The 26,684-nt window shown below is 44.1% G+C and overlaps 1 protein-coding gene across 4 annotated transcripts in view; it reads left to right on the forward strand.

Annotated features, from left to right (window-relative positions):
* AXL (AXL receptor tyrosine kinase) overlaps positions 1–26,684 on the forward strand; it is a 315,211-nt gene that overhangs the window by 68,243 nt on the left and 220,284 nt on the right. For 3 of the 4 annotated variants that reach the window (XR_010908745.1, XR_010908744.1, XM_067460938.1), the window contains exons 5-13: positions 6,305–6,385; positions 7,972–8,087; positions 9,835–10,030; positions 11,539–11,678; positions 11,777–11,921; positions 13,900–13,926; positions 15,388–15,517; positions 15,641–15,732; positions 20,074–20,169. Coding sequence is in view for 2 of the 4 variants with exons in the window: in XM_067460938.1 (XP_067317039.1) it covers positions 6,305–6,385; positions 7,972–8,087; positions 9,835–10,030; positions 11,539–11,678; positions 11,777–11,921; positions 13,900–13,926; positions 15,388–15,517; positions 15,641–15,732; positions 20,074–20,169 (1,023 nt within the window). In the remaining 2 variants the exon portion in view is untranslated. The remainder of the gene's footprint in view (positions 1–6,304; positions 6,386–7,971; positions 8,088–9,834; positions 10,031–11,538; positions 11,679–11,776; positions 11,922–13,899; positions 13,927–15,387; positions 15,518–15,640; positions 15,733–20,073; positions 20,170–26,684) is intronic. The other variant, XM_067460939.1, reaches the window with a different exon arrangement.

Genomic DNA, 26,684 nt, shown 5'->3' on the forward strand with positions numbered 1-26,684 from the left:
GGTGGAGTTCAGAAGGCTCTTTGATTTTAGGTGAACTATAAATCCCAGCAACTCCAACATTCCCAAATAACAAAATCAACCCCCTCCAACCTCACCAGTATTCAAATTTGGGCGTATTAGGTATTTGTGCCAAATTTGGTCCAGTGAATGAAAATACATCCTGCATATTAGATATTTATATTATGATTCATAACAGTAGCAAAATTAAAAAAGTAGCAATGAAAATAACGTTATGGTTGGGGGGCACCACAATGTGAGGACCTGTACTAAGGGGTCGCGCCATTAGGTAGGTTGAGAACCACTGGTCTAGGTGGTTACTGCCTAGGGATCCTTCTTTCTTTTTTGGACTACAACTCTACATTCCCAGAGCCATTTGGGGGGTACAAAATGTCCATTTGTAGCCCCCAAATGGACATTTTCCTCCCAAGTCCTAACACCCAAAGTCCTTCTGCAGCCTATCTTGCCTATGCTGACCTCCCTATTCGTGAATCAGGGTAAATAAGCTCATGAGCCTTGGCTCAAGGGACCGGTTGGAGCCTGGAAAAAGGGCCAAGATTAGGAGCCAGACATAAAGAAACCCAAACCACAGACGACGGGTGGGCGGAAGAACAGGACATACCAGCTGGGACACAGGACTGGTCCCCAGATGTTCCTTCTTGGATAAGGCAGGAAGGGAAGGGACGTGGTTTCACGCAAAAGAAAACAATGTCAGTCTGGTCCTTTGCCCACAAATCGAGAGTCTCAAAGTGCTGTAGCTGCACCTCCAACATGGGCTACCTATACTATATTATAGCATCTATACCAGTGGTTCTCAACCTCCCTTATGTCGCAACCCCTTAATGCAATTCCTCATGTTGTGGTGACCCCCAACCATGAAATTATTTTCGTTGCTACTTCATAACTGCAATTTTGCTATTGTTATTAATCGTGATGTAAATATCTGATATGCAGGATGTATTTTAATTCACTGGACCAAATTTGGTACAAATACTCGATATGCCCAAATTTGAATACTGGTGGGGTTGGGGGGGGGGGTTGATTTTGTCATTTTGGAGGTGCTGTTGCTGGGATTTATAGTTCTCCTACAATCAAAGAGCATGCTGAACTCCACCAATGATGGAATTGAACCAAACTTGGCACACAGTTCCCCCATAACCAACAAAAAATACTGGAAGGGTTTGGTGGGCATTGACTTGGAGTTTTGGAGTTGTAGTTCACCTACATCCAGAGAGCACTGTGAACTTCACCAATGAAGGAATTGAACCAAACTTGGCATTCTGAACTCCACCAATGATGGAATTGAACCAAACTTGGCACACAACTCCCATAACCAACAGAAAATACTGGAAGGGTTTGTGGAAATTGCCCTTGAGTTTGGGAGTTGTAGTTCACCTATATCCCTTGAGTTTGGGAGTTGTAGTTCACCTATATCCAGAGAGTACTGTGAACTCAAACAATGATGGATCTGGACCAAACTTGACATGAATACTCAATATGCCCAAATGCAAACAACAGTGGTAAATAGACCTTGACATTTGAGAGTTGCAGTTGCTAGGATTTATAGTTCACCTACCATCAAAGAGCATTCTGAACTCCACCGATGATGGAATTGAACCAAACTTGGAACACAACTCCCATAACCAACAGAAAATACTGGAAGGGTTTGTGGAAATTGCCCTTGAGTTTGGGAGTTATAGTTCCCCTATATGCAGAGAGTATTGTGAACTCAAACAATGAAAGATCTGGATCAAACTTGGCACGATTAGTCAGTATACCCAAATTTGGGAGCTGTAGTTGCTGGGATTTATAGTTCACCTACAAGCAAAGAGCATTCTGAACTCCACCAATGATAGAATTGGGCCAAACTTCTCAATGACCAACAGAAAATACTGTGCTTTCTAATAGTCTTTGGTGACCCCTCTGACTCCCCCCAACGACTCCCCCAGGGGTCCTAACCTCCAAGTTGAGAAACACTGATCTATACTATAGACTGAATGCCATGGCTCAATGCGATGGAATCATGGGAGTTTTAGTTTGGCAAGTCTTTAGCCTATCTTTGCCAATATCTCCTGGTGCCGCACTAAACTACAACTCCGGTGATTCCATAGCATTGTGCCATGGTTGTTCAAGTGGTGTCAAGCTGCATTCATTCTAGGGTTTGAAGGTACAGAATGATATCCACAAACCCTTTTGGAATATGGAGACCATGGAGGCCCAGGTTCAGATCCTTATTCACTCTTGGCCAATCACTCTCTATCCAGGTGAAGGATAAAACCGTACACTGGACATCTCCAAAGTTAGGAATAATAATAATAATAATAATAATAATAATAATAATAATAAATTGTCGAAGGCTTTCGTGGCCAGAATCACTGGGTTGTTGTGAGTTTTCCGGGCTGTATGGCCATGTTCCAGAAGCATTCTCTCCTGACATTTCGCCTGCATCTATGGCTGACATCCTCAGAGGTTGTGAGGTCTGTCGGAAACTAGGGAAATCAGGTTTATATAAATATGGAATGTCCAGAATGGGAGAAAGAGCTCTTGTCTGTTGGAGGTAGATGTGAATGTAGGAATTGTCCACCTTGATTAGCATTTAATGGCTTAGCTGTTTTCAAAGTGTGGCTTCTTACTGCCTCGGGGAATCCTTTGTTGGGAGGTGATTAGTTGGCCCTGATTTTTTTTTGTCTGGAATTCCCCTGTTTTGGAGTGTTGCTCTTTATTTACTGCTATGATTTTAGAGGGGTTTTTTTGTCATGGTTTCCTTCTTTCTGTTGAAATTGTTCACATGCTTGTGGATTTGAATGGCTTCTCTGTGTTGTCTGACATAATAATAAAAAATGTAAAGGTTTTTCCCTGACATGAAGTCCAGTCGTGTCCGACTTTGGGGTGTGGTGCTCATCCCCATTTCTAAGCCGAAAAGCCGGCGTTGTCCGTAGATACCTCCAAGGTCATGTGGCCAGCATGACTGCATGGAGTGTTGTTAATAAAGAGCAACACTCAAAAAATGGGAATTCCAGACAAGAACACCTCCCAACAAGCTAACACCTCCCAACAAAGGATTCCTCCCCAGGCAGGCATCAGCCAGGCTTTCAAGCTGCAAGGCTTTGTAATGCTAATCAAGGTGATTAATTGCAACATTCCCCATTTCTAAGCTGAAGAGCCGGTGTTGTCCGTAGACACCTCCAAGGTCATGTGGCTGGCATGACTGCATGCCTGACATAATAATAATAATAATAATAATAATAATAATAATAATATTTAATTATTTACCCTCTTCTCCTTAAGGTACCCAAACCACCAACCTATATCTTATGGCTTATAACAAAAGGTACCGAAACTACCAACCTATAGTTTTTAAGTTGGTGGTTTTGGTACCTGGAGGAGAACCAGTTAAATAATAATAATAATAATAATAATAGTAATAATAATAATAATAATAATGAATTATTATTATTATTATTATTATTATTATGAGCCGCAGTGGCACATTGCGTTAAATCCTTTTGCCAGCTGAACTGCAGATCTGAAGGTTGGTGGTTCGAATCCACGAGATGGGGTGAGCTCCCATCTGTCAGCTCCAGCTTCCCATGAGGGACATGAGAGAAGCCTCCCACAGGATGGTAACACATCTGGGCATCCCCCAGGCAACATCCCTGTAGACGGCCAATTCTCTCACACCAGAAGCAACTTGCAGTTTCTCAACACGATAAAAAAAATATTATTTTCCAAGTTCCAACAGACCTCACTATCTCTGAGGATGCTTGCCATAGATGCAGGTGAAATGTCAGGAGAGAATGCCTCTAGAATATGGCCATATAGCCTGAAAAAACCTACAACGACCCAAAAATATTATTATTATTATTATCCTTGGAGATGGAGGATAAGATTGGACAATGCTTTTGGGTGGATATTACTCTGCTGTACACTTTTTGTCTTCTGCGTGGGAACTGGATGGTTGGTGCTGCGGAAAGCTTTGCCTGGGAGGATTTTGGCATGCTGTAATCATGTGCAAGAAGAGTTTAGCTTGGGGTTTTGTACATCTTTTAAGCTGAACCTGGACAGAGCGTGTGTCAAGGCTGCTTGTAGATTACTCTTGCAAAGTCCCCTGTGTCAAGCATTTGTGTGGGAGGAGGACGCCTGGATTGACTCCAGCGGCTCAGATTATAGGCAGAATGAGAATGCTTCCTTTCCTCCTTATCTTACCGTCCCTTTCATGATAGTTTTTTGGAAGTTTTTGTGCTTTCAAAAGGAAGGGGGCATGTTTGGCTCAAGACGACGGGTGATCAGGTAACTCTGCAAAGCTGTGGATGTCGTTAAAAGATTCCTTTCTTCTCCCTTTTCATTCATAATTCGACATAATTTATTTCTTCTACTCAACAATTATTGGGTTGTTGTAGGTTTTTCCGGGCTATATGGCCATGTTCTAGAGGCATTTTCTCCTGATGTTTCGCCTGCATCTATGGCAAGCATCCTCAGAGGTAGTGAGGTCTGTTGGAACTAGGAAAAAAGGGTTCATATATCTGTGGAATGAACAGGGTGGGACAAAGGACTCTTGTCTGCAGGAGCTAGGTGTGAATGTTTCAGCTGACCACCTTAATTAGCATTTGATGGCTTGGCAGGGCCTGGGGGAATCTTTTGTTGAGAGGGGATTACATGTGCCTGTAATAAAATTACAATAGCAAAACAACAGAGAGTAAACAAGGACTCTTGTCTGCTGGAGCTAGGTGTGAATGTTTCAGCTGACCACCTAAATTAGCATTTGATGGCTTGGCAGTGCCTGGGGGAATCTTTTGTTGAGAGGGGATTACATGTGCCTGTAATAAAATTACAACAGCAAAACAACAGAGAGTAAACAAAGACTCTTGTCTGCTGGAGCTAGGTGTGAATGTTTCAGCTGACCACCTTAATTAGCATTTGATGGCTTGGCAGGGTCTGGGGGAATCTTTTGTTGAGAGGGGATTACATGTGCCTGTAATAAAATTACAATAGCAAAACAACAGAGAGTAAACAAGGACTCTTGTCTGCTGGAGCTAGGTGTGAATGTTTCAGCTGACCACCTTAATTAGCATTTGATGGCTTGGCAGGGCCTGGGGGAATCTTTTGTTGAGAGGGGATTAGATGTGCCTGTAATAAAATTACAACAGCAAAACAACAGAGAGTAAACAAGGACTCTTGTCTGCTGGAGCTAGGTGTGAATGTTTCAGCTGACCACCTTAATTAGCATTTGATGGCTTGGCAGGGTCTGGGGGAATCTTTTGTTGAGAGGGGATTACATGTGCCTGTAATAAAATTACAATAGCAAAACAACAGAGAGTAAACAAGGACTCTTGTCTGCTGGAGCTAGGTGTGAATGTTTCAGCTGACCACCTTAATTAGCATTTGATGGCTTGGCAGTGCCTGGGGGAATCTTTTGTTGAGAGGTGATTGCATGTGCCTGTAATAAAATAACAATAGCAAAACAACAGAGAGTAAACAAGGACTCTTGTCTGCTGGAGCTAGGTGTGAATGTTTCAGCTGACCACCTTGATTAGCATTTGATGGCGTGGCAGTGCCTGGAGCAATCTTTTGTTGAGAGGTTATTAGATGTCCCAGATTGTTTACTCTCTGCTGTTTTGCTGTTGTAATTTTATTACAGGAACATCTAATCACCTCTCAACAAAAGATTCCCCCAGGCACTGCCAAGCCATCAAATGCTAATTAAGGTGGTCAGATGAAACATTCACACCTAGCTCCAGCAGACAAGAGTCCTTTGTCCCACCCTGGTCATTCCACAGATATATGAACCCTTTTTTCCTAGTTCCAACAGACCTCACTACCTCTGAGGATGCTTGCCATAGATGCAGGCGGAACGTCAGGAGAAAATGCGTCTAGAACATGGCCATATAGCCCGGAAAAACCTACAGCAACCCAGCGATTCCGGCCATGAAAGCCTTCGACAATATATTCAACAATTATTATCTGAATGTGTAGATCTCTCAGACTGCATCTACACTGTAGAATTAACACAGTTTGACACCACTTGAACTCCCATGGTTTTGTGCTGTAGACTCATAGTAAAGGTAAAGGTTTCCCTTGACATTAGGTCTAGTCGTGTCCAACTCTGGGAATGGTGCTCATCTCTATTTCTAAGCCTATGAGCCGGCGTTGTCCATAGACACCTCCAAGGTCATGTGGATGGCATGACCGCACAAAGCACTATTGAACACAAAGCTGGAATCAAAATACCCTTTAAGCATTTCTATTGAAATGTTCTACTCATATTGAATTAATATCAGTCCATGCATCTGTGTCTTTTGTTTTTCAGGTCTCAATCACAGTGCCTCCTTCTCATGCGAAGCCAACAATGCGAAAGGCGTGAGCTCATCGCGAACAGCAGTGGTGAAAGGTGAGAGAGATGTGTGTGTGTATCTATATAAATAGAAATGTCATGTTCGTTTGTGGGATTAACATAACTCAAAAACCACTGGACGAATTGTCACTAAATTTGGACACAAGACACCAATTAACCCAAGGAGTGACCATCACTCAAAAAATTGATTTTGTCATTTGGGAGTTGTAGTTGCTGGGATGTATAGTTCACCCACAGTCAAAGAGAATTCTGGACTCCACCAATGATGGAATTGAACCAAACTTGGCACGTGGAACTCCAATGACCAACAGAAAATACTGGAAGTGTTTGGTGGGCATTGACCTTGAGTTTTGGAGTTGTAGTTCACTTACATCCAGAGAGTACTGTGGACTCAAACAATGACAGATCTGGACTGATCTTGGCACAAATACTCAATATGCCCAAATAGGAACACAGGTGGAGTTTGTGGGAAATAGACCTTGACATTTGGGAGTTGCAATTACTGGGATTTATAGTTCACCTACAATCAAAGAGCATTCTGGATTTTATATGGCGGTCTAAAAGGGGCAACAGAACAATTAGAATCATATTGTTATAGAATTGGAAGAGCTCAAACGAGCCATACAGTTCAGCCTCCAGTTGTGCAGGAACACACAATCAAAGCACCCTCAATAGATGGCCATCCAAGTCTCTAGTTTAAAGCCTCCAGAATTCTTCCACAACATATTGAGATGGGGGCTTTTTTGTGTCAGGAGCGACTTGAGAAACTGCTGTGAGAGAATTGGCCATCCGCAAGGATGTTGCCCAGGGGACGCCCGGATGTTTTACCATCCTGTGGGAGGCTTCTCTCATGTCCCTGCATGAGAAGCTGGAGCTGACAGACGGGAGCTCACCCCATTTCCCAGAGTCACACCGCCGACCTTTTGGTCAGCAGTCCTGCTGGCACAAGGGTTTAACCCATTGCGCCACCAGGGACTCCATTGGGATGGTTGAATGCTGGGAGGAAACTATGCCAAAGTCTCTGCTCAATGAGGTTTCCTGACCATCTGGAAATCTCTTTTTTGAGTTTGGAAATTAATATTATACTTGCAAATATAGCTTCTATCCCTGATACATATGCATAAACACTTTCCTGTGACATAGAATCATAGAATCAAAGAGTTGGAAGAGACCTCGTGGGCCATCTAGTCCAACCCCCTACCAAGAAGCAGGAATATTGCAATCAAAGCACCCTTGACAGATGGCCATCCAGCCTCTGTTTAAAAGCTTTCAAAGAAGGAGCCTCCACCACACTCCAGGGCAGAGAGTTCCACTGCTGAACAGCTCTCACGGTCAGGAAGTTCTTCCTAATATTCAGATGGAATCTCCTCTCTTGTAGTTTGAAGCCATTGCTCCATGTCCTAGTCTCCAGGGAAGCAGAAAACAAGCTTGCTCCCTCCTCCCTTTGACTTCCTCTCACATACTTATACATGGCTATCATGTCTCCGCTCGGCCTTCTCTTCTTCAGGCTAAACATGCCCAGCTTTTTAAGCCGCTCCTCATAGGGCTGTTTTGATTTTTGGGACACAGTAGCCATGTTTTTGTGGTATCTTCACCCTTGCTGTCCTTGCTTATCTCTACAGTGGTACCTGGACGGCCGCGCAACCTATCTGTTGTATTTCGCAGCGACCGCAGCTTGGAAGTGTCATGGGAACCTGGGTCCAGCGGAGCATATGCTTTGGAGCTCTGCACCATCCAGGTAAGGAAGCAAAGGAAGGCATAGAAAAGCAGAAGTTTTGATGTAAGGAAGCTAGCTGCTTCGAGGAAGGCTGTCTTGTGCTCCTCTATTTTCATTTTCTGCCCTGTTGGGGGACTGTTTTATTTTTAGGAATGATTTCCTGTCCGGCTTCTGCTTCCGTCGGACATCCGATCCCCCCCCCCCCCCACCTCCAATCTCAACCGCATAAAATGTGACATTCCTCCCACCAAACCAATGGGGAACTGAAAAAAGCTGAGGAAGGGAAAGCACGGACTAAGAAACAAAACTGACAGCAGCAAAGGGATTTTCAATATGTGACAATTCTTATGAGCTCCCATCCAAACCTTGAGACAATAATTTCTGGATGGAGGTAGAGGATCTCCATGCTGAATAGTTTCCCAGCAATCCCCGATTAGCTGATTTTCTATATGTGGGTAGCATCCCTTTGACTAAACAGTTGGCCTTTAGCACAGCAGGTTAACCCCGAGCAGGTTAACCCTTGAGCAGCAGGTTAACCCTGAGCTGAGCTGGTGCCATAGAAGGTTGGCTCAAGTCCAGGGGGTACTGTTGCTCTATCCTCTATGACAAAGAGCCGTCAGGACTTCTTCCTTTTGGTCGCCCATCATTTTATGATTTTTTTTCTTTATGGTGTTGTAAAACACCTCCCGCGCTTTTAGTGGTACCTAATTTCTCTAATCACAGCTAAAGCTGTTTTCAAATTGCTTAGGTAAATAAGGCTGACAGTTGGCAGCTCACACCAACCCAGGGCTTCAAACTTGGTTGATAGATCTTTTAATTGCTGATGATTTACCAGTTGAACAAAACGAAGTTTATGAGCAAAGCTCTTTGGCAGGGAAACTGGAGTGATCGTAACTGAGCCTCCAAGATGCCGAAGATGGGGAAACTTATATATACCTCTATCTATGCAGTTGTCTGTCTTGTCACTGTATAAAGGCATTGCATGTTTGCTGTGTACGTGTTCTGTGGTCCACTCTGAGTCCCCTGCGGGGTTTATTTATTTATCGAGTAATCAGCAACCAGTCAATTATATTACATTTCTAACAGAACAAAGCAAACAAACAGACAAAATACAAAAATACAGAATACAGAATACAAAATGTGTGAGTTTGGTAGTTGATTAAATGTCCTTTGACCAGTATCTGGCCACTTGGAGTGCTTCTGGTGTTGCTGCAAGAAGGTCCTCTATTGTGCATGTGGCAGGGCTCAGGTTGCATTGCAGCAGGTGGTCAGTGGTTTGCTCCTCTCCGCACTCGCATGTCGAGGATTCCACTTTGTAGCCCCATTTCTGAAGGTTGGCTCTGCATCTCGTGGTGCCAGGGCGCAGTCTGTTCAGCGCCTTCCAAGTCACCCAGTCTTCTGTGTGCCCAGGGGGGAGCCTCTCATCTGGTATCACCCATGGATTGAGGTGCTGGGTTTGAGCCTGCCACTTTTGGACTCTTGCTTGCTGAGGTGTTCCAGCGAGTGTCTCTGTAGATCTTAGAAAACTATTTCTAGATTTAAGTCGTTGACGTGCTGGCTGATACCTTCGGGGTGAGAAGGGCAGAATATAAATACTGTAAATAAATAATATATCTACTTTTTCCAGATTATATGGCAGTAGAGACTCATATAAAGCAAATACTTCGGATGGCAGCCCAAGTTGACCATAATGGCAGCTTCCCCAGATCCAGAACTGTTCCTCCTGTCTTTTGCACCTTAAATTCATTCTGTCACCTGCTTTCCTCAGGCTGTGCGCTCCAGTGAGGACCTCAGCACCGTGTCGGACAGGCAGCTCTATAACCAGAACCTCCGTGTGCCCCCCTTCCGGCACACTCTGAAAGATTTGATCCCTTTCACCACGTACAAGGTCCGTGTTTCCTGTCGCTCCAGGGAAGGCAACTCCCCATGGACCCACTGGGTGGCTATGGAGACCCTAGAAGGAGGTGAGCTAGAAACTGGGGACAGAGGTGGGTCTCCCAAATTTTGATGGAGAATCATGGATGAAGTAATGGATTGGATAAGGGATGGACAACTGCAGATATTCCATGGGCTCCCCTTTCTCTGGAGAATCATGGATGAAGTAATGGATTGAACAAGGGATGGACAACTGCAGATATTCCATGGGCTCCCCTTCCTCAGAGGTGACAACAAAATCAATTTGAGTTTTGATCACAGGTTGTCAGAAACTAAAAGAGTCTCTGGCCTCCCCATAAATCAGGCATGGGCAAACATCCTCCAGGTGTTTTGGATTTCCAACTCCCAGAATTCCTAACAGCTGGTTAGGAAGCCCAAGCTTGCCCATGCCTGCCATAAATGGTCAGTCTTTTCACTTCAGAGACTTCTGGTAACACAACTGACCATTTTTCCACATAATCATGTCTAATTTTCCTGTAGCATGGGACAAATCAAGACTTTAGAGTGGTGACTCTGAGCTGTGCATTGTGCACAATGTATATGGCTTCCAGTATGGCTTCCTAAGAGAACCCATACGGGTTTGGACCAAAGGATATCTTGCCAATCATCCTTTCCCCCACAATGGCCAACTAGATGACATTGGGAAGTCCACTTCCACCAACTGGGATGGCCACCACATCTGGGTTAGAAATTGTGTAGCAACTACAAGGTTGGCATAATATGTGAGTTTTCACAATTAAGAGGCAATAGCAAGTTCTAGAATGTTCTATGTCACACGTCCTTCGCCTATCTTCGCGATCACATCTCCTTCTATGAACCAGTGCAAACTCTAAGATCTTCCGGGGAGGCCCTCCTTTCACTCCCACCACCGTCACAAGTACAGTTGGTGGGGATGAGAGAGGGGGCCTTCTCGGTGGTGGCCCCCCACCTGTGGAACACCCTTACAAGGGAAATAAGACAGGTCCCATCCCTCCTCTCCTTTTGTAAGAGCTTGAAGACCTGGTGGTTTCAACAAGCCTTTGAGAATGACCAGTTCTAGCCCAACTCCAAACATTGTTGAATATGGCTTTATACTTCCTACCTATTACCCCGGTCATCCCTCTAATAGGCTGTGGAAATGAGCAGCCACAGACCCATACCTGTTTGCTAATTAACTAATAACTACAATTACGAGAGTTGAATGAAAAGTAATGCCTCCACCTTCATTACTAGGAAACTCCTAGCATTATGTCCCAACGCACTTTATCAGAGATCTAGGATATCTGTATGCCCATCCCCCTCCAAACACCCCACCTTATCATGCCCAGCACTTTTAATTTTAATTATTACATTTGGCCCGGCCATTGTGTTTAATTGCATCATTGGGTGTTGTTAATATTATCGCTTTGTTTTTTGAGTTACTGTGTGTTATTGTTGCTGTTGTTTTATTGTTGTATTTGGGCTCGGCCTCTTGTAAGCCGCACTGAGTCCTTCAGGAGATGATAGCGGGGTACAAATAAAGGTTTATATTATTATTATTATTATATTTTCATGTTAGTGCCCACAGCTGCACCATCTAATATCATGGCCACACAAAATGGCACCTGTACCGTCATCCAGTGGGAAGAACCACGGGGCGACATCAACGGGATCTTGCGGGGATACAAGCTGGTTTGTCAGAGTGATGACTCGCCTGAGGTCAGTGACTTCTCATTAGAGGTAGATAGAACCCAGTTCCCAATTTAACTATCTGCCTTATAACTCCTACTTGACAAATTTGAACCTTTTCCCACCAGGTGGTTGTGGATGTGGGTCTGACCAATGAGACCATCCTGACGCTCAACTCAACGGGGCAGAACCTGACGGTGCGGGTTGCAGCCTACACACAAGCAGGCGATGGGCCGTGGAGCAGGGCCATCATGATTTCTTCCCCTGGTTTTGGTAAGAAATAATCAGCAGAAAGTACTGTGATATTAGAGGTAAAGATGAAGTACTTTAGCCACATAATGAGAAGGCGAGAAAGCTTGGGGAAGACAATGATGCTGGGGAAAATGGAAGGAAAAAGGAAGAGGGGTGACCAAGAGCAAGATGGATGGATGGTATCCTTGAAGTGACTGGCTTGACCTTGAAGGAGCTGGGGGTGGTGACGGCTGACAGTGGAACTCTCTGACCCGGAGTGTGGTGGAGGCTCCTTCTTTGGAGGCTTTTAAACACAGGCTGGATGCCATCTGTCGGGGATGCTTTGAATGTAATTTTCCTGCTTCTTGGCAGGGGGTTGAAAGAGCCCATGAGGCAGGGGGTTGGAAGGGGGTTGGAAGAGCCCACGAGGTCTCTTCCAACTCTATGATTCTATGACAAGGAGGTCCAGGAGGTCACAAAGAGCCGGAAAGGACTCAATGAATAAACAACAACATAGATTATTAAGTTGTATTTTTTGTTACTGTTATTATTCCCCACTTTTTCTTTACCAAAAGAGACTCATTTTGGTAATTTTAGGGTATCCAGTTTTCTCACCCCCAACCTTGTGCCTTCAGATGTCCTTGCGACGGCGCGCCTGGTGCCACTTGTTTGTAAATATATAGTTGAATTGTTTGGTTATCTACAGCTTTCTATTAATGTTGTTTTGCATTGGTTGAATTGCTCCCCCAGCTCAATTGTTTGACTCCACCCCTTCCTAGGGAGGTGGGCAGTGCTTTCTTTTTCATTCCACCATCAAACAACTCAACAGATGGATGTGAGAAAGGCTTGCCCTTAGTCAAGTCATCTCTTACCACCAATTCTTAAGTTTGTACTCTTAAGATTCATACTTCATGCCCAGCTCACCTGGACGATGTTGAAGAATCTTAAGCGCCTTCAAACCAGTCCTTTGGCATCAAGAGGAAGACTTTGTGCCTTCTATATAGTTCATTGGACTGGGGTTGTGAATGTTCCGACTTCATAGCCATTGAGAAAGAAGGAACTTGGAAAGCTTCTCAGCTGGAAAACTCCTTGTCTTGATCCTTGAGAGTTCCAGTTCTCTAAAGGAAGGGAAGAAGCAATCCCCTGGGGAAAAGATGTCACGTCCAAGTTTCTTTCACTAAGAACTATAGCCCCCAGGCAGCGACGGCATCGTCCTTCTGCTTCTCATTGCCTCTGTGCCATTCTCCAATTTCTCATTGTTATTGCTGAGTCTTTCTGGAAGAGGAGTGTTAAAAGTTTCAAGTCAAAATGGTAGAATTTTTCATCATTTTTGTTGACTTTCCACCTTAATAACCAAGAGAGCTTTGCAGAAAATGCATTAAACTGTAAAGCACTAAACGAGTTTGCCTGGATGAGCTCAGAATCCAAACAAATAAATCAAAAGCTTGTTTTATTGTTAAACAATTAATCGAAAGGTTTGGACCAGGAGTGATGGAAACACTTAAAAGCACTATTAAAAATAAATAAAATGTTCATTTTGGCACATAAAAGAAGCATCAGATATATATTGGGGGAGCAGACTATTTAGCTACCCAAATCCACGCTTTTTAGCAAAACAGTTCCAAACTGGTTTCAATATTCCCGGATTAAGTTCTGGCACTTTTTCCCAAAGCAGCTTTTGAGTTCTAGGTTGTTGTTGTTTCTGGATCCAGCACTTGATTTCCGCTCTCTGCGAATGATTCTGAGCCTGGCAACGCAAGAACCCACACCTGGCTTTGATCATGTTAAGATCCTCTGGTCTTCATTTCGATCCCACTTGTTGTGGCTTCGGATTGTCATGGAGCCTAAAGCCAGCTCTAAAATAGGAACCCAGATTTGCCATTTAGATGTTTTGATTCTCTTTGATGAGCCCTGAAAGTGGCCTGGTTTTCATTCAGTTTCTTAGAAGACTGGACCCTGTGTTTGGTTCAACTAGAATCCGCATACAAATAATTTCTGACTTGTTTTTCTCTTCTGGCAGGTGAAAATCTTCCGGAACCTTTGTCAGGTGAGATGTAGAGTCTAATGCTCTATTAAGTACCAGAAATTGACGGGATTTTGGATGGCCAATATCAAGAAATGAGATGTTTATATTCTAGAAATGTGATTCCCAACCTTTGCTCCTCCAGATGTTTGGCCCAATGGTCAAGAATTCTGGGAGCTGGAAACCACTGTGCTAAAACAATCTAATTCCTTGTATACATGTGTATGTATGAGGCCCTTTCACACTACACAATTATAGCACTACAATTCCACTTTAACTTTCATAGTTCTACTCTATGCAATCCTGAGTTTTTCAGGTTACGGAGGAATATCTGGCCCTGGGTTAAGTCACTGGATCTCTTTCTGTATTAAGTAGTGATAGGAAAAAGGAGCTGTAAGTGTGGGAATGGCCACTATTCATTTCACAGCTGGAAAAAAGTAACACTCAGAAAAACTGGTGAGGAAGAATAACAAACTTCATGCACTTTGGGTTGTTGCATGTTTTCTGGGCTATATGGCCATGTTCCAGAAGCATTCTCTCCTGACGTTTTGCCTGCATCTATGGCAGGTATCCTCAGAGGTTATGAGATTTGTGCATTTTCCTTGCACAATTTTCACCTGCTGTTTCCACTTCTCCAAGTCTTTTGAGAACTTATTCTGTGCAAAAATGGGGAGGGGGGAGGGAGGTGGTTGTTGTTGTTGTTGTTGTTGTGTGTGTGTGTGTGTATGTATATATATATATATATATATATATATATACACACACACACATATCCACCCAAAACATATTTTGTAGTGGGGGAACACTTTCTACAAGCACAAACATATGGTTTTTGTGCAGAAACATTTGTTCCTGGAACAGCGGGGTTTGTACAGAAGTTGGTGTCTTTCACCTTTATTGATGTTTTTGCAAACCGTTTCCAAAAACACGTGGTTTTGGGGTTCAAGAATGGTGTTTACACAAAACCGTATTTTCTTTTCCCGACAAGGAAACCCACATATGTTTTGGTTTTTTTTGCACAGAATAAGTTCCCTGAACTCATTGGGATCTGCAAATGCCAGGTGGAAATTGTGCAGACATATTTGTTTCATCTGCAACATGGGGAAAAATATAGAAACACAGTGGTTCCTCCACATTTGTGGGTTTTTACTTTTGTGGTTTTGATTCTTTCTCGGTTTGATTAAAATGTTCTCTTTAGGAAAAGAGAGAAATATTCTCTCTGGTGTGACTCGATGGTGAACTTCCAGGAGGACCTGGAGTTATCTAGAGAGAACCCTTCTCTAAGTATCTCTAGGTCCTCCAGCGCAATTCCATGCCCAGCTCTGCTTTCAAAGGGGTCCTATGCCTCTAAACTCAGGGAATATGGGTGGCTGACTTGTATTTGTATGCACGTAGGGAACGACAAAATAATCAAAGACTTGCATTGAATGTGGGATGGTTGCTGACCCAACTCTGCCCATTAACGTCTGGCTTTCTTCTCCATAGTAGGGATCTCCACGCCTGCCTTCTCCTGGCACTGGTGGTATGTGGTGATTGCCATAGCTGCAACCATTGCTGCGGCCACCTTCATCACCTTCTTCTTGGCACGGATGAGGAGGAAGGAAACCCGCTATGGGTAAGCAGGAAGCCATGAGACAGCTCTCTAGCAAACTAGGCTATGATAGGGTCAACTTGTTGGGTATCAATAGGGTGGTTCTGCTGCTTTATGGTCTTTCTTTTATGTCCGTTCATTCCTTAGGGAAGCCTTTGAACCCAGTATGGAGCAAGGGGAGCTGGTGGTTCACTACCGGGTCCGCAAATCCTATAGCCGCCGCACCACTGAAGCCACACGTGAGTATCATGCATGAAGCACACTCCTCTTTCACACCTGTCTGGAACACATTTGTCCAATGGTGTGTAATGGATGAAAAGGAAGGCAGAAGAACCAGAAAAAGTGAGACCTAACAGGAAATGTCAAATGTTTGGAAGTGAGCATGGGATAATAATAATAATAATAATAATAATAATAATAATAATAATTTTATTTTATACCCCGCCAATCATCTCCCCTAAGGGACTCGAGGCGGTTTACAAGGGACACACCCAAGATTACAATTAAAACACACATGTAAAACACTTTAACCAATTAAAACATCAGATAAAATACAATTGAAAGCAATATAAAAATAATACGGCTGAAAGAAACATAGCTGAGGTACAGAATCAATGAATGCAATAGATTTTTTACAGGAGTGCAGGAAAGTGCAACAATACAGAAATCTGGGCAGAAAATACTGTCAAGTACATGTTGAGGTGGGACATATGCCAGTGTAAAATGCAGGCCGGTGTAAAATGTGGAACTTCAAGTAGGGACAAGAAAGTTACTGGTGAGCTGCTTAGTCGAACGCACACCGGAACATCCAGGTTTTTAGTTGACTACGAAAGAAGGACAAGGTAGGAGCCTGTCTGATCTCCCTAGGGAGGGAGTTCCAGAACTGGGGGGCCACCACCGAGAAGGCTCTCTCCCTCATCCCCATCAACCATGCATGTGATGGCAGGGGGAGAGAGAGCAGTGCCTCCCCAGAAGATCTCAAGGTACACACTGGTTCATAGGGGAAGATGCGATCGCAAAGATAAGCAGGTCCCAAACCGTTTAAGCTTTATAGGTAATGACCTGCACCTTGAATTGGGATCAGAAACTTATTGGAAGCCAGTAGAGCTGTTTAAACAGAAGGGTTGACCGCTCTCTGTAACCAGCTCCTGTGAGTAGTCTGGCTGCAGATCACTGGGCCAACTGTAGTTTCCGGGCCATCTTCAAGGGCAACCCCATGTAGAGCGCATTATAGTAATCCAACCTAGAGGTGACTAGGGCATGGACCACCATGGCCAGATCAGATTTCACAAGGTACGGGCATGGAACACCATGGCCAGTTCAGATTTCACGTGGTACGGCATGGACCACCATGGACAGATCAGATTTTACGTGGTACGGGCATAGACCACCATGGCCAGTTCAGATTTCACATGGTACGGGCATGGACCACCATGGCTAGTTCAGATTTCACCTGGTACGGCATGGACCACCATGGACAGATCAGATTTCATGAGGTACGGGCATGGACCACCATGGCCAGATCAGATTTCATAAGGTACGGGCATGGACCACCATGGCCAGATCAGATTTCATGTGGTACTTGCATAGACCACCATGGCCAGATCAGATTTCATGAGTTACAGGCAAGGACCACCATGGCCAGTTCAGATTTCACGAGGTACGGGCATGGACCACCATGGCCAGATCAGATTTCACGAGGTACAGGCATGGACCACCATGGCCAGATCAGATTTCACGAGGTACGGGCATGGACCACCATGGCCAGATCAGATTTCATGAGGTACAGGCATAGACCACCATGGCCAGATCAGATTTCATGAGGTACGGGCATGGACCACCATGGCCAGATCAGATTTCATGAGGTACGGGCATGGACCACCATGGCCAGATCAGATTTCATGAGGTACAGGCATAGACCACCATGGCCAGATCAGATTTCATGAGGTACAGGCATAGACCACCATGGCCAGATCAGATTTCATGAGGTACGGGCATGGACCACCATGGCCAGATCAGATTTCATGAGGTACGGGCATAGACCACCATGGCCAGATCAGATTTCATGAGGTACAGGCATAGACCACCATGGCCAGATCAGATTTCATGAGGTACGGGCATGGACCACCATGGCCAGATCAGATTTCATGAGGTACAGGCATAGACCACCATGGCCAGATCAGATTTCATGAGGTACGGGCATGGACCACCATGGCCAGATCAGATTTCATGAGGTACAGGCATAGACCACCATGGCCAGATCAGATTTCACGAGGTACGGGCAAAGGCCCTCCCATAGGAGTCTACATATTGAGAATTGCCCTATAATGGTGGTGGTGGTGGGAGAGTTTCTTGCTGAATCTTGATCCGTATCTCTATGACAGTCAAGATCCAGCAAGAAACACTCCTGTCTCTACCACCTCTTATAGTGCCGAAGCAACGGGGATGTCTGAAGGGGAAAGGCTGACTACCCATGAAAGATTGCTACTACCACATCAGCTCTAGATTATTCAATATGGTTTTCTGTGGGTGAGCAGATGGCAACTACTGGATGGCCAAATCTAAAGTTGACCAAAAACTAATTTGGAACCCTTTTGGTACTAATGTTGGTCCCTGTTCAACTGGTCAAAAAAAAAAAAAAAAGGTTGGGAACCACTGATGTAGAGCAACTATTTCCAGTGCAGTGCAAATCCAAGCTGTTTTTGAGGCAAGGGATATTGTGTTGAGTGGGAAGTCAACCTCCAAGGCAAGCAGCCAGTTTAGGAGGATCAGAGCCTTGGGTCGGGAGAGCCCTGTCTGCGGTGGGGAAGCCCCTTCTTCTTGGCTTTGCTCTTGACTGATGAGAGACAAACCCAGGAGTGGGAGGCTTGGCCCAGACTTGAAAAGCCTTATAGAGGGCTCTTGGCCAATCGTAAAATTTGTCTGGAAGCCGATCAGGGTTTGGGAGATCCTATCAGCAGTAGCAGAAGATGAAAAGGATGCTGGCCGGCCAGTTGTTGAGAGCTTGCACACTGAGAGCTCACATTTTATGAGAGAATGCAGATCAATGCAGTTAAACTTCATTATGAAACTACATCATATGGCAGTGTAGATGGGAATAGAGTTGCCCAGAAGGGTCTAGAGCAAACTTCAGCCCTCCAGGTGTTTTGGACTTGAACTCTGACAATTCCTAGGTAGGCTGTTAGAAATTGTGGAGTTGAAGTCCAAAACACCTGGAGGCCTGAAGTTTGCCCATGCCTGCTCTAGAGAATTTCTTGAGGAACTACAACTCTAGGGATTTCCTAGGTCCTCCAGCAAGCCTTCATCTCAATCGTTTTTAGAAACCTAAATACTTTTCTGTTCCTTTAGGGTACTTTCACATTTGCATTCCCACAGGTACAGGGCTCTTGCTGCATATCTATCTATATAAATAAAAATGTAATGTTAGTTTGTGGGATAAAAATAACTCAAAAACCACTGGACGAATTGACACCAAATTTGGGCACAATGCACCTACTAACCCAAGGAGTGACCATCACTCAAAAAATTGATTTTGTCATTTGGGAGTTGTAGTTCCTGGGATTTATAGTTCACCTACAATCAAAGAGCATTCTGAACTACACCAACAATGGAATTGAACCAAACATGGACTCCCGTGACCAAGAGAAAACATTAGAAGGGTTTGGTGGGCATTGACCTTGAATTTGGGAGTTGTCGTTCACTTACATCCAGAGAGCACTGTGGACTCAAACAATGATGGATCCGGACCAAACTTGGCACGAATATTCCATATGTCCAAATATGCAGATAGAGTTTGGGGAAAATAGATCCTGACATTTGGGAGTTGTAGTTGCTGGGATTTATAGTTCACCTACAATCAAAGAGCATTCTGAACCCCACAAATGACAGAACTGGAGGAAACTTCCCACATAGAACTCCCATACTTAAGGCCACCCAGTCCAACTCCCTTCACCAGGGCAAGAAAACATAATCAGAGCCCTCCTGACAAAGAGCCATCCAGCCATAGATATAGATAGACTGACAAAGAAACTACAAGAAATACTGTTTACCCACAAGCATAAAGAAATTACATATATTAGAAACCAACACTTTCTTTATTTTCCAGATCACCAGACTGGGCCACAGCAACACGTGGCAGGCGATGGCTAGTATGAAATACATACACAAACATATCAAACTAGAAGAAACACAAGACTAAACCAAGCTAAAGTGAAGGCCAACTATCAAATCCATCTCCTTAAATACCAATAACTGACCAAAATATGAACATGCTAATGCATTAAGGAATAGATCTCCCAATTACAGAGTGTAGTGAAAGGAGTAAAAATGGAAAGAGTAATAATTATGCTCTTCTAGCATTACAGATTCAATTAGTAAAATTGCTAATAATAATATCAACATTCTTATTATTATTATTGAAGTTCTGTGGGTATCCGAAGAATTTCCAAATCCCCCTGCTCCCCAGATCTTTTACTTGAGCCCTAAATGTTTCTAACTGAGCAACCAATAAGATTTCAGCATTTGTTCCTTCTTTATTTCTGTTTAACAATGTGCCCTGAATTCCTTATTATCTCTTGCAGTGAATGGTCTGGGCATCAGTGAGGAGCTGAAGGAGAAGTTGCGAGATGTGATGATTGACCGCCACAAAGTGGCCCTTGGGAAGACGCTTGGGGAAGGTACGTTGGGTCAGGAACCAACAGATTCTCGTGGAGGCTATTGCCCCAAAGAACCAATGGTTGACCAGCAATGGTCTTGAGATCTGAATCCCTGAAGGCCAAATAAACCAACACTACTACTGATAGCCATCAGACACCAACTAAGGTGCATCTACATTGTAGAATTAATGCTATTGGAGACCACCTTAACCGCCCCCAGTGTGACAGTGGGACTGCTGACAGACAGGTTGGAGGTTCAGATCTGGGGAGCGGGGTGAGCTCCCATCTCAGCTCTAGCTTCTCATGTGGGGTCATGAGAGAAGCCTCCCACAGGATGGTAAAACATCCAAACATCCGGGCATCCCCTGGGCAACGTCCTTGCAGACAGCCAATTCTCTCACACCAGTAAGAACTTGCAGTTTCTCAAGTTGCTCTTGACACACACACACACACACAAACATGCTGTGGCTCAAGAGTGTGATATTATGGGAGTTGTAACTTGAGAATGTCTTTAGCCTTCTCTACCAAAGAGTGCTGGTTCCTCACCAAATGACAGCTCCTATGATTCCATAACATTGAGCCATGGATGACAAAGTCCATATCGATCCATTAATTTTACGGTGTGTATGCATCCTCTGTGACAAATAGGCTGGGCCACCATTATTTATTCATTTATTCATTTATTTAAAACGTTTATATTCCGCCCTTCTCACCCTGAAGGGGTCTCAGGACGGAGCACAGCATATATATGGCAAACATTCAATGCCGGGACACAAATTCTTATATACATATATAAACTTTAAAAACAATTATCAAAATTTTTAAGTACCATCATTTAAAAGCATCCTAGTCATCCACATCAAATCTAATTGGCCTGGTAATCTTTCCTATTGCTGCTTTATTGCCCTGTCCCGAAAGCTTGGTCCCACAGCCAAGTTTTTACCATCCTTCTAAAGGACAGGAGAGAGGGGGCCGACCTGATCTCACCGGGAAGGGAGTTCCATAGCCAGGGAGCAATCACTGAGAAGGCCCTGTCTCTCGTCCCCACCAATCGTGCCTGTGACAATGGCGGGACGGAAAGCAGGACCTCCCCGGAGGATCTTAATCTCCATGATGGTTCATAGTGAGAGATGCATTATGACTATTATATGTCCTCTCCAGGCCTTTGTCCTATTCACCACTTTTTCTCATAGCGAGTTATTACAGGCCTTTTTAACTTACTTGGTTTACTTTAAGTAAATTCTAAGAGTCACAAAAAGCTTGCATTCCATTAGATTCAGGGCAGAGAGGATTGCATCATGCCCTTCCCAGTAGACTCAGGCAAAAGCAAACTACTGCACCTTCTCTGACATTGTATTTGCTTCCTCATTCATAACTTTTTCTATCTTGACCAATCTGATGATACATGGCTACATCTGTCCAAAGTGCTCTTCCAGCCTTCACCAGCCAATCCCTCTCCAATGCCAGAAATACTGCTTAATGGTGTAACATTAGAAAACGTTGATCATTTCCGCTACCTTGGCAGCCACCTCTCCACCAAAGTCAACATTGACACTGAAATACAACATCGCCTGAGCTCTGCGAGTGCAGCTTTTTTCCGAATGAAGCAGAGAGTAGGTTCTTGTGGGTTTTTTCGGGCTATAGAGCCATGTTCTAGAGGCATTTCTCCTGACGTTTCGCCTGCATCTATGGCAAGCATCCTCAGAGGTGTGAGGTCTGTTGGAATTATGACAATGGGTTTATATATCTGTGGAATGGCTGGGGTGGGGCAAGGAGCTCTTCCCTGCTGCAGTTAGGTGTGAATGTTTAGCTGATCACCTTCATTAGCATTTGAAGGCTTGCCTGAGCCTGGGAAAATCTGTTGCTGGGAGGTGTTAATCTGTGCCTGGTTTTTTCCTCTCTGTTGTTTAGCTGTTATAATTTTAGAGCTTTTTTAATACTGGTAGGCAGATTTTGTTCATTTTCATGGTCTCTTCCTTTCTGTTGAAATTGTCCACATGCTTGTGGGTTTCAATGGCTTCTCTGTGTAGTCTGACATGGTGGTTGTTGGTGTGGTCCAGCATTTCTGTGTTCTCAAATAATATGCTGTGTCCAGGATGGTTCATCAGGTGCTCTGCTATGGCTGACTTCTCTGGTTGAAGTAGTCTGCAGTGCCTTTCATGTTCCTTGATGCGTGTCTGGGCGCTGCGTTTGGTGGTCCCTATGTAGACTTGTCCACAGCTGCATGGTACACGGTAGACTCCTGCAGAGGTGAGAGGATCCCTCTTGTCCTTTGCTGAACGTAGCATTTGTTGAATTTTCTTGGTGGGTTTGTAGATTGTTTGTATGTTGTGTTTCCTCATCAGCTTCCCTATGCGATCAGTGGTTCCCTTGATGTATGGCAGGAACACTTTTCCTCTGGGTGGATCTTCCTCTCATAAACAACAGAGAGGAAAAAACCAGGCACAGATTAACACCTCCCAGAAACAGATTTTCCCAGGCTCAGGCAGGCCTTCAAATGCTAATGAAGGTGATCAGCTAAACATTCACACCTAACTGCAGCAGGGAAGAGCTCCTTGCCCCACCCCAGCCATTCCACAGATATATGAACCCATTTTTCCCACTTCCAACAGACCTCACACCTCTGAGGATGCTTGCCATAGATGCAGGCGAAACATCAGGAGAAATGCCTCTAGAACATGGCTCTATAGCCCGAAAAAACCCACAAGAACCTAGTGATTCCAGCCATGAAAGCCTTCGACGAAGCAGAGAGTGTTTGAGGACCGGGACATCTGTAGGGATACCAAGGAGCTTGTTTATGAAGCCATTGTTCTCCCAACCCTGCTATACGCCTGCGAAACATGGACTGTCTACAGATGTCACATGCAACTCCTGGAATGACTCCATCAGCGCTGCCTCCGGAAAATGCTGCAAATCTCTTGGGAAGATAAGCGGACAAATGTCAGCATGCTGGAAGAAGCAAAGACCACCAGCACTGAAGTGATGGTCCTCCGCCATCTACTCCGCTGGACCGGCCACGTTGTCCAGATGCCCAATCACCGTTTCCCAAAGCAGTTGCTCTACTCCAAACTCAAGAATGGAAAATGAAATATTGGTGGGCAGGAAAAGGGATTTAAAGATGGGCTCAAAGCCAACCTTAAAAACTGTGGCATAGACACTGAGAACTGGGAAGCCTGGCCCTTGAGCACCCCAGCTGGAGATCAGCTGTGACCAGCAGTGCTGTAGAATTTTAAGAGGCACAAATGGAGGGCGAAATAGAGAAATGTGCCAAGAGGAAGGCATGTCAAGTCAACCCTGACCAAGACCGTCTTCCACCTGGAAACCAATGTCCTCACTGCGGGAGAAGATACAGATCAAGAATAGAGCTCCACAGTCACCTACGGACCCACCAGTACACTGACCTTGGAAGACTATCCTACTCAGACAACAAGGGATTGCCTAAGTAAGTCATCCATCCCAGTTTTCATCTGCAAAATGTTTGATACTGTGAACAAGGATTATGAAATGTTGACTTCTGACCGACACGACTACTTCTGCTTTCTGTGTTTGAGTGCTGATCTGTATTTTTAGCGCACCGTAATAAGCCAAAGAGAGTCTATGAGCATAAGTGAACTGTTTGCATGCTGCATGAAAACGATACTTATCGAGGATTACGAAAGAAAAAGTTTTCAAGTTAGAAGACTTTAAAGAAATTAATTAATGTTCCGGAGACAGACAACTTCCTCCTCCCCATTTCTACCCCAGCTTCAATGTCACAGCCATATTTCCAACATGGTGAGGATAATGAATAACATGTCGGTACAAAGTGCTAGATGGAACTTCATCCCAGTGTTCTTGGAGGAGAAATGCAGAGAGACTCAGGCCTGTTTTGCTCGTTTGGATCGAAAGCCTGGAAAGGCTCCATTCTCATTTTCTCTTCGGGAGACAAAAAGTTTCCTCCAAACACAGCTGGGATTCGTTTGGAATCATTTTGGAAAGTGGGGATGGAAAAGCCCCTGGCAGTGGCACACATGTTCCCCCGTTGACATTTCCACTCTTTCTGCCCTTCTTTCCTCTGGGAAGCAAAGATAGGGACGGGATGTACAGCCGAAACATTCAGCCAGAGAGTTTTGGGGGGCGACGAGGGTTCACATTTTAGGTCTTCAAGTCCTTTTGCTGGAGAGCCTCCCGTTCTTCCTCCTGAAATGTCTGACTAAGACATTCTGTTTGCCACAGTTGTCACACTTTCCACATTGCCTTCTGCAAATGTTTGAAAGCATTTTCATATTTAATGGGTTTTTAAAAATATTAATATTGTAATGCATTTATATTTTGAAGAAAATATATATTTTGAAGAAACAAGATCATGCCTATGAAGAGGTTAGAAATCATAACCTCTTGGGAAAATGATGCTGTAACCTTTTGGGAAATGGAAATCTCCATAACCTTTTGGAAAACGGCATTCACCACCATTTTGGGAAAGTCATGAATCTCCCTGAGAAGAGTTAAAACCTCACTTGGGTCAGCCTTCACTTAGTGGCAAGGAAATAACGTTTTTCTCTCCTTCTCCCATTTTCCACCTTTGTCCTCAGCTTACATCAGTCATTGCAAACTGGGTTCAAAGTGGCATTTGCACTCAGTGAACGCAGCAGAATCTTACTCTTCCCAGTACGTTCAGGCACAAGTAAAATGCTGCAGCCTGTTCCAAACTTTAATAACTTCTGCCATCTTGACTAAACTCTGCTATTGCTTATCCACATACTTCCAAGGATATTAGTGAAATCTACAGCAGCCCCAAATATGCCACGAGTTCAGCCTTCCATCAAAGGCCCCCAAAAGATTCCGACAAACCCCAGAATTCTTGTGGTGCTAAGGATTAATATGGCTGGGTTGTTGTAGGTTTTTCCGGGCTATATGGCCATGTTCTAGAGGCATTTTCTCCTGATGTTTCGCCTGCATCTATGGCAAGCATCCTCAGAGGTAGTGAGGTAGAGACCTCACTACCTCTGAGGATGCTTGCCATAGATGCAAGCGAAACATCAGGAGAAAATGCCTCTAGAACAGTGTTTCTCAACCAGGGGGTCGGGACCCCTGAGGGGGTCGCGAAGGGGTGTCAGAGGGGTCGCCAAAGACCATCAGAAAACACAGTATTTTATGATCGTCATGAGGATTCCATGTGGGAAGTTTGAGCCAATTCTATCGTTGGTAGAGTTCAGAATGTTCTTTGGTTGTAATGAACTACAAATCCTAGCAACTACAACTCCCAAAAGTCAAGGTCTATTTTCCCCAGGCTCCACCAGTGTTCACATTTGCAAATATTGGGTTTTTGTGCCCTGGTGGAGTTCAGAATGCTCTTTGATTATAGGTGAACTATAAATCCCAGCAACTACAACTCCCAAATTATAAAATCAATCCTCCCCCAACCCCACTAGCATTTACATGTAGGTGCATTGGGCATTTGTGCCCAGTTTGGTCCTGTGAATGAAAATACATCTTGCATATCTGATATGTACATTATGATTTATAACAGTAGTAAAATGACTGTTATGAAGTAGCAACAAAAACAATGTTATGGTTGGGGGTCACCACAGCATGAGGGACTGTATTAAGGGGTCGCGGCATTAGGAAGGTTGAGAACCACTGCTCTAGAACATGGTCATATAGCCCAGAAAAACCTACAACAACCCAGTGATTCCGGCCATGAAAGCCTTCGACAATAGATTGATATGGCTGTTTCCTTGAATGTTTTGCAAACTCAACTGAGGTCAATATAAAATAAAAACATCATGCAAAAAAAGACAAAAAAAGAACATTTGATTAGAAACACAGAGACATGTTTTGCAAACACTAGGATCCAAAAGAAAGAACCATCCTGGAGTAGCTGTAATTGAAATTAATACTGCGGGAAAGTGGGACAAAAGCTAATTCTCAGAAAAAGTAATAAAATAGTATATCCAGTGCCCGTTTCCCTTGGTGGTCAAACAATTAACTTCCTTTTCTCGAGCATATCAAGGCAGCTTCTGGATGTGGTTCTTATTGTGCAACTGTATTGCTTTGTTCATGGGCTTTTATGGGGACCCAAATGGTGTTCTCAGTTTGCAGCCTTTTGGTGTTTTTCCCACTACTTCTGCCGTGTTTCTTTTCAGGCAGGAAGAACGTCCATTAAGGGGGGAAGGCAGGCTTCTGAACAGCTTTGGAGTGTTAGGAATAGCACTACACAAACTGGAAAAGTAATTTATTTAGGCTATAACTTCCTGAGTTTGGTAGCTGAAAGTGCCTGGAAGTTATAGTCCTAACACTAGCTTTTCCAAGACTTCTGTCTGGAAGACCCCTGAGTCTCAGAAATCGGTATTTAAAATATTACTATTATTGTGAACACAACAAGATTAGGACACAGCAAACAAGATCTCTATGCTGATTGTTGTATTGGATCACATGTTGGACACTTCCCAAGTATCGAGGACTATGTGATGTATCGGCAAATAATGTGTGCAGATCCCAGGAGGGTGACCTTTTGCAGCTGACAGATAGTAATTTTGTCAGCGTCATTTGTGTTT

This window comes from Anolis sagrei, chromosome X (genome assembly GCF_037176765.1).
Source record: "Anolis sagrei isolate rAnoSag1 chromosome X, rAnoSag1.mat, whole genome shotgun sequence".
Taxonomy (NCBI): domain Eukaryota; kingdom Metazoa; phylum Chordata; class Lepidosauria; order Squamata; family Dactyloidae; genus Anolis; species Anolis sagrei.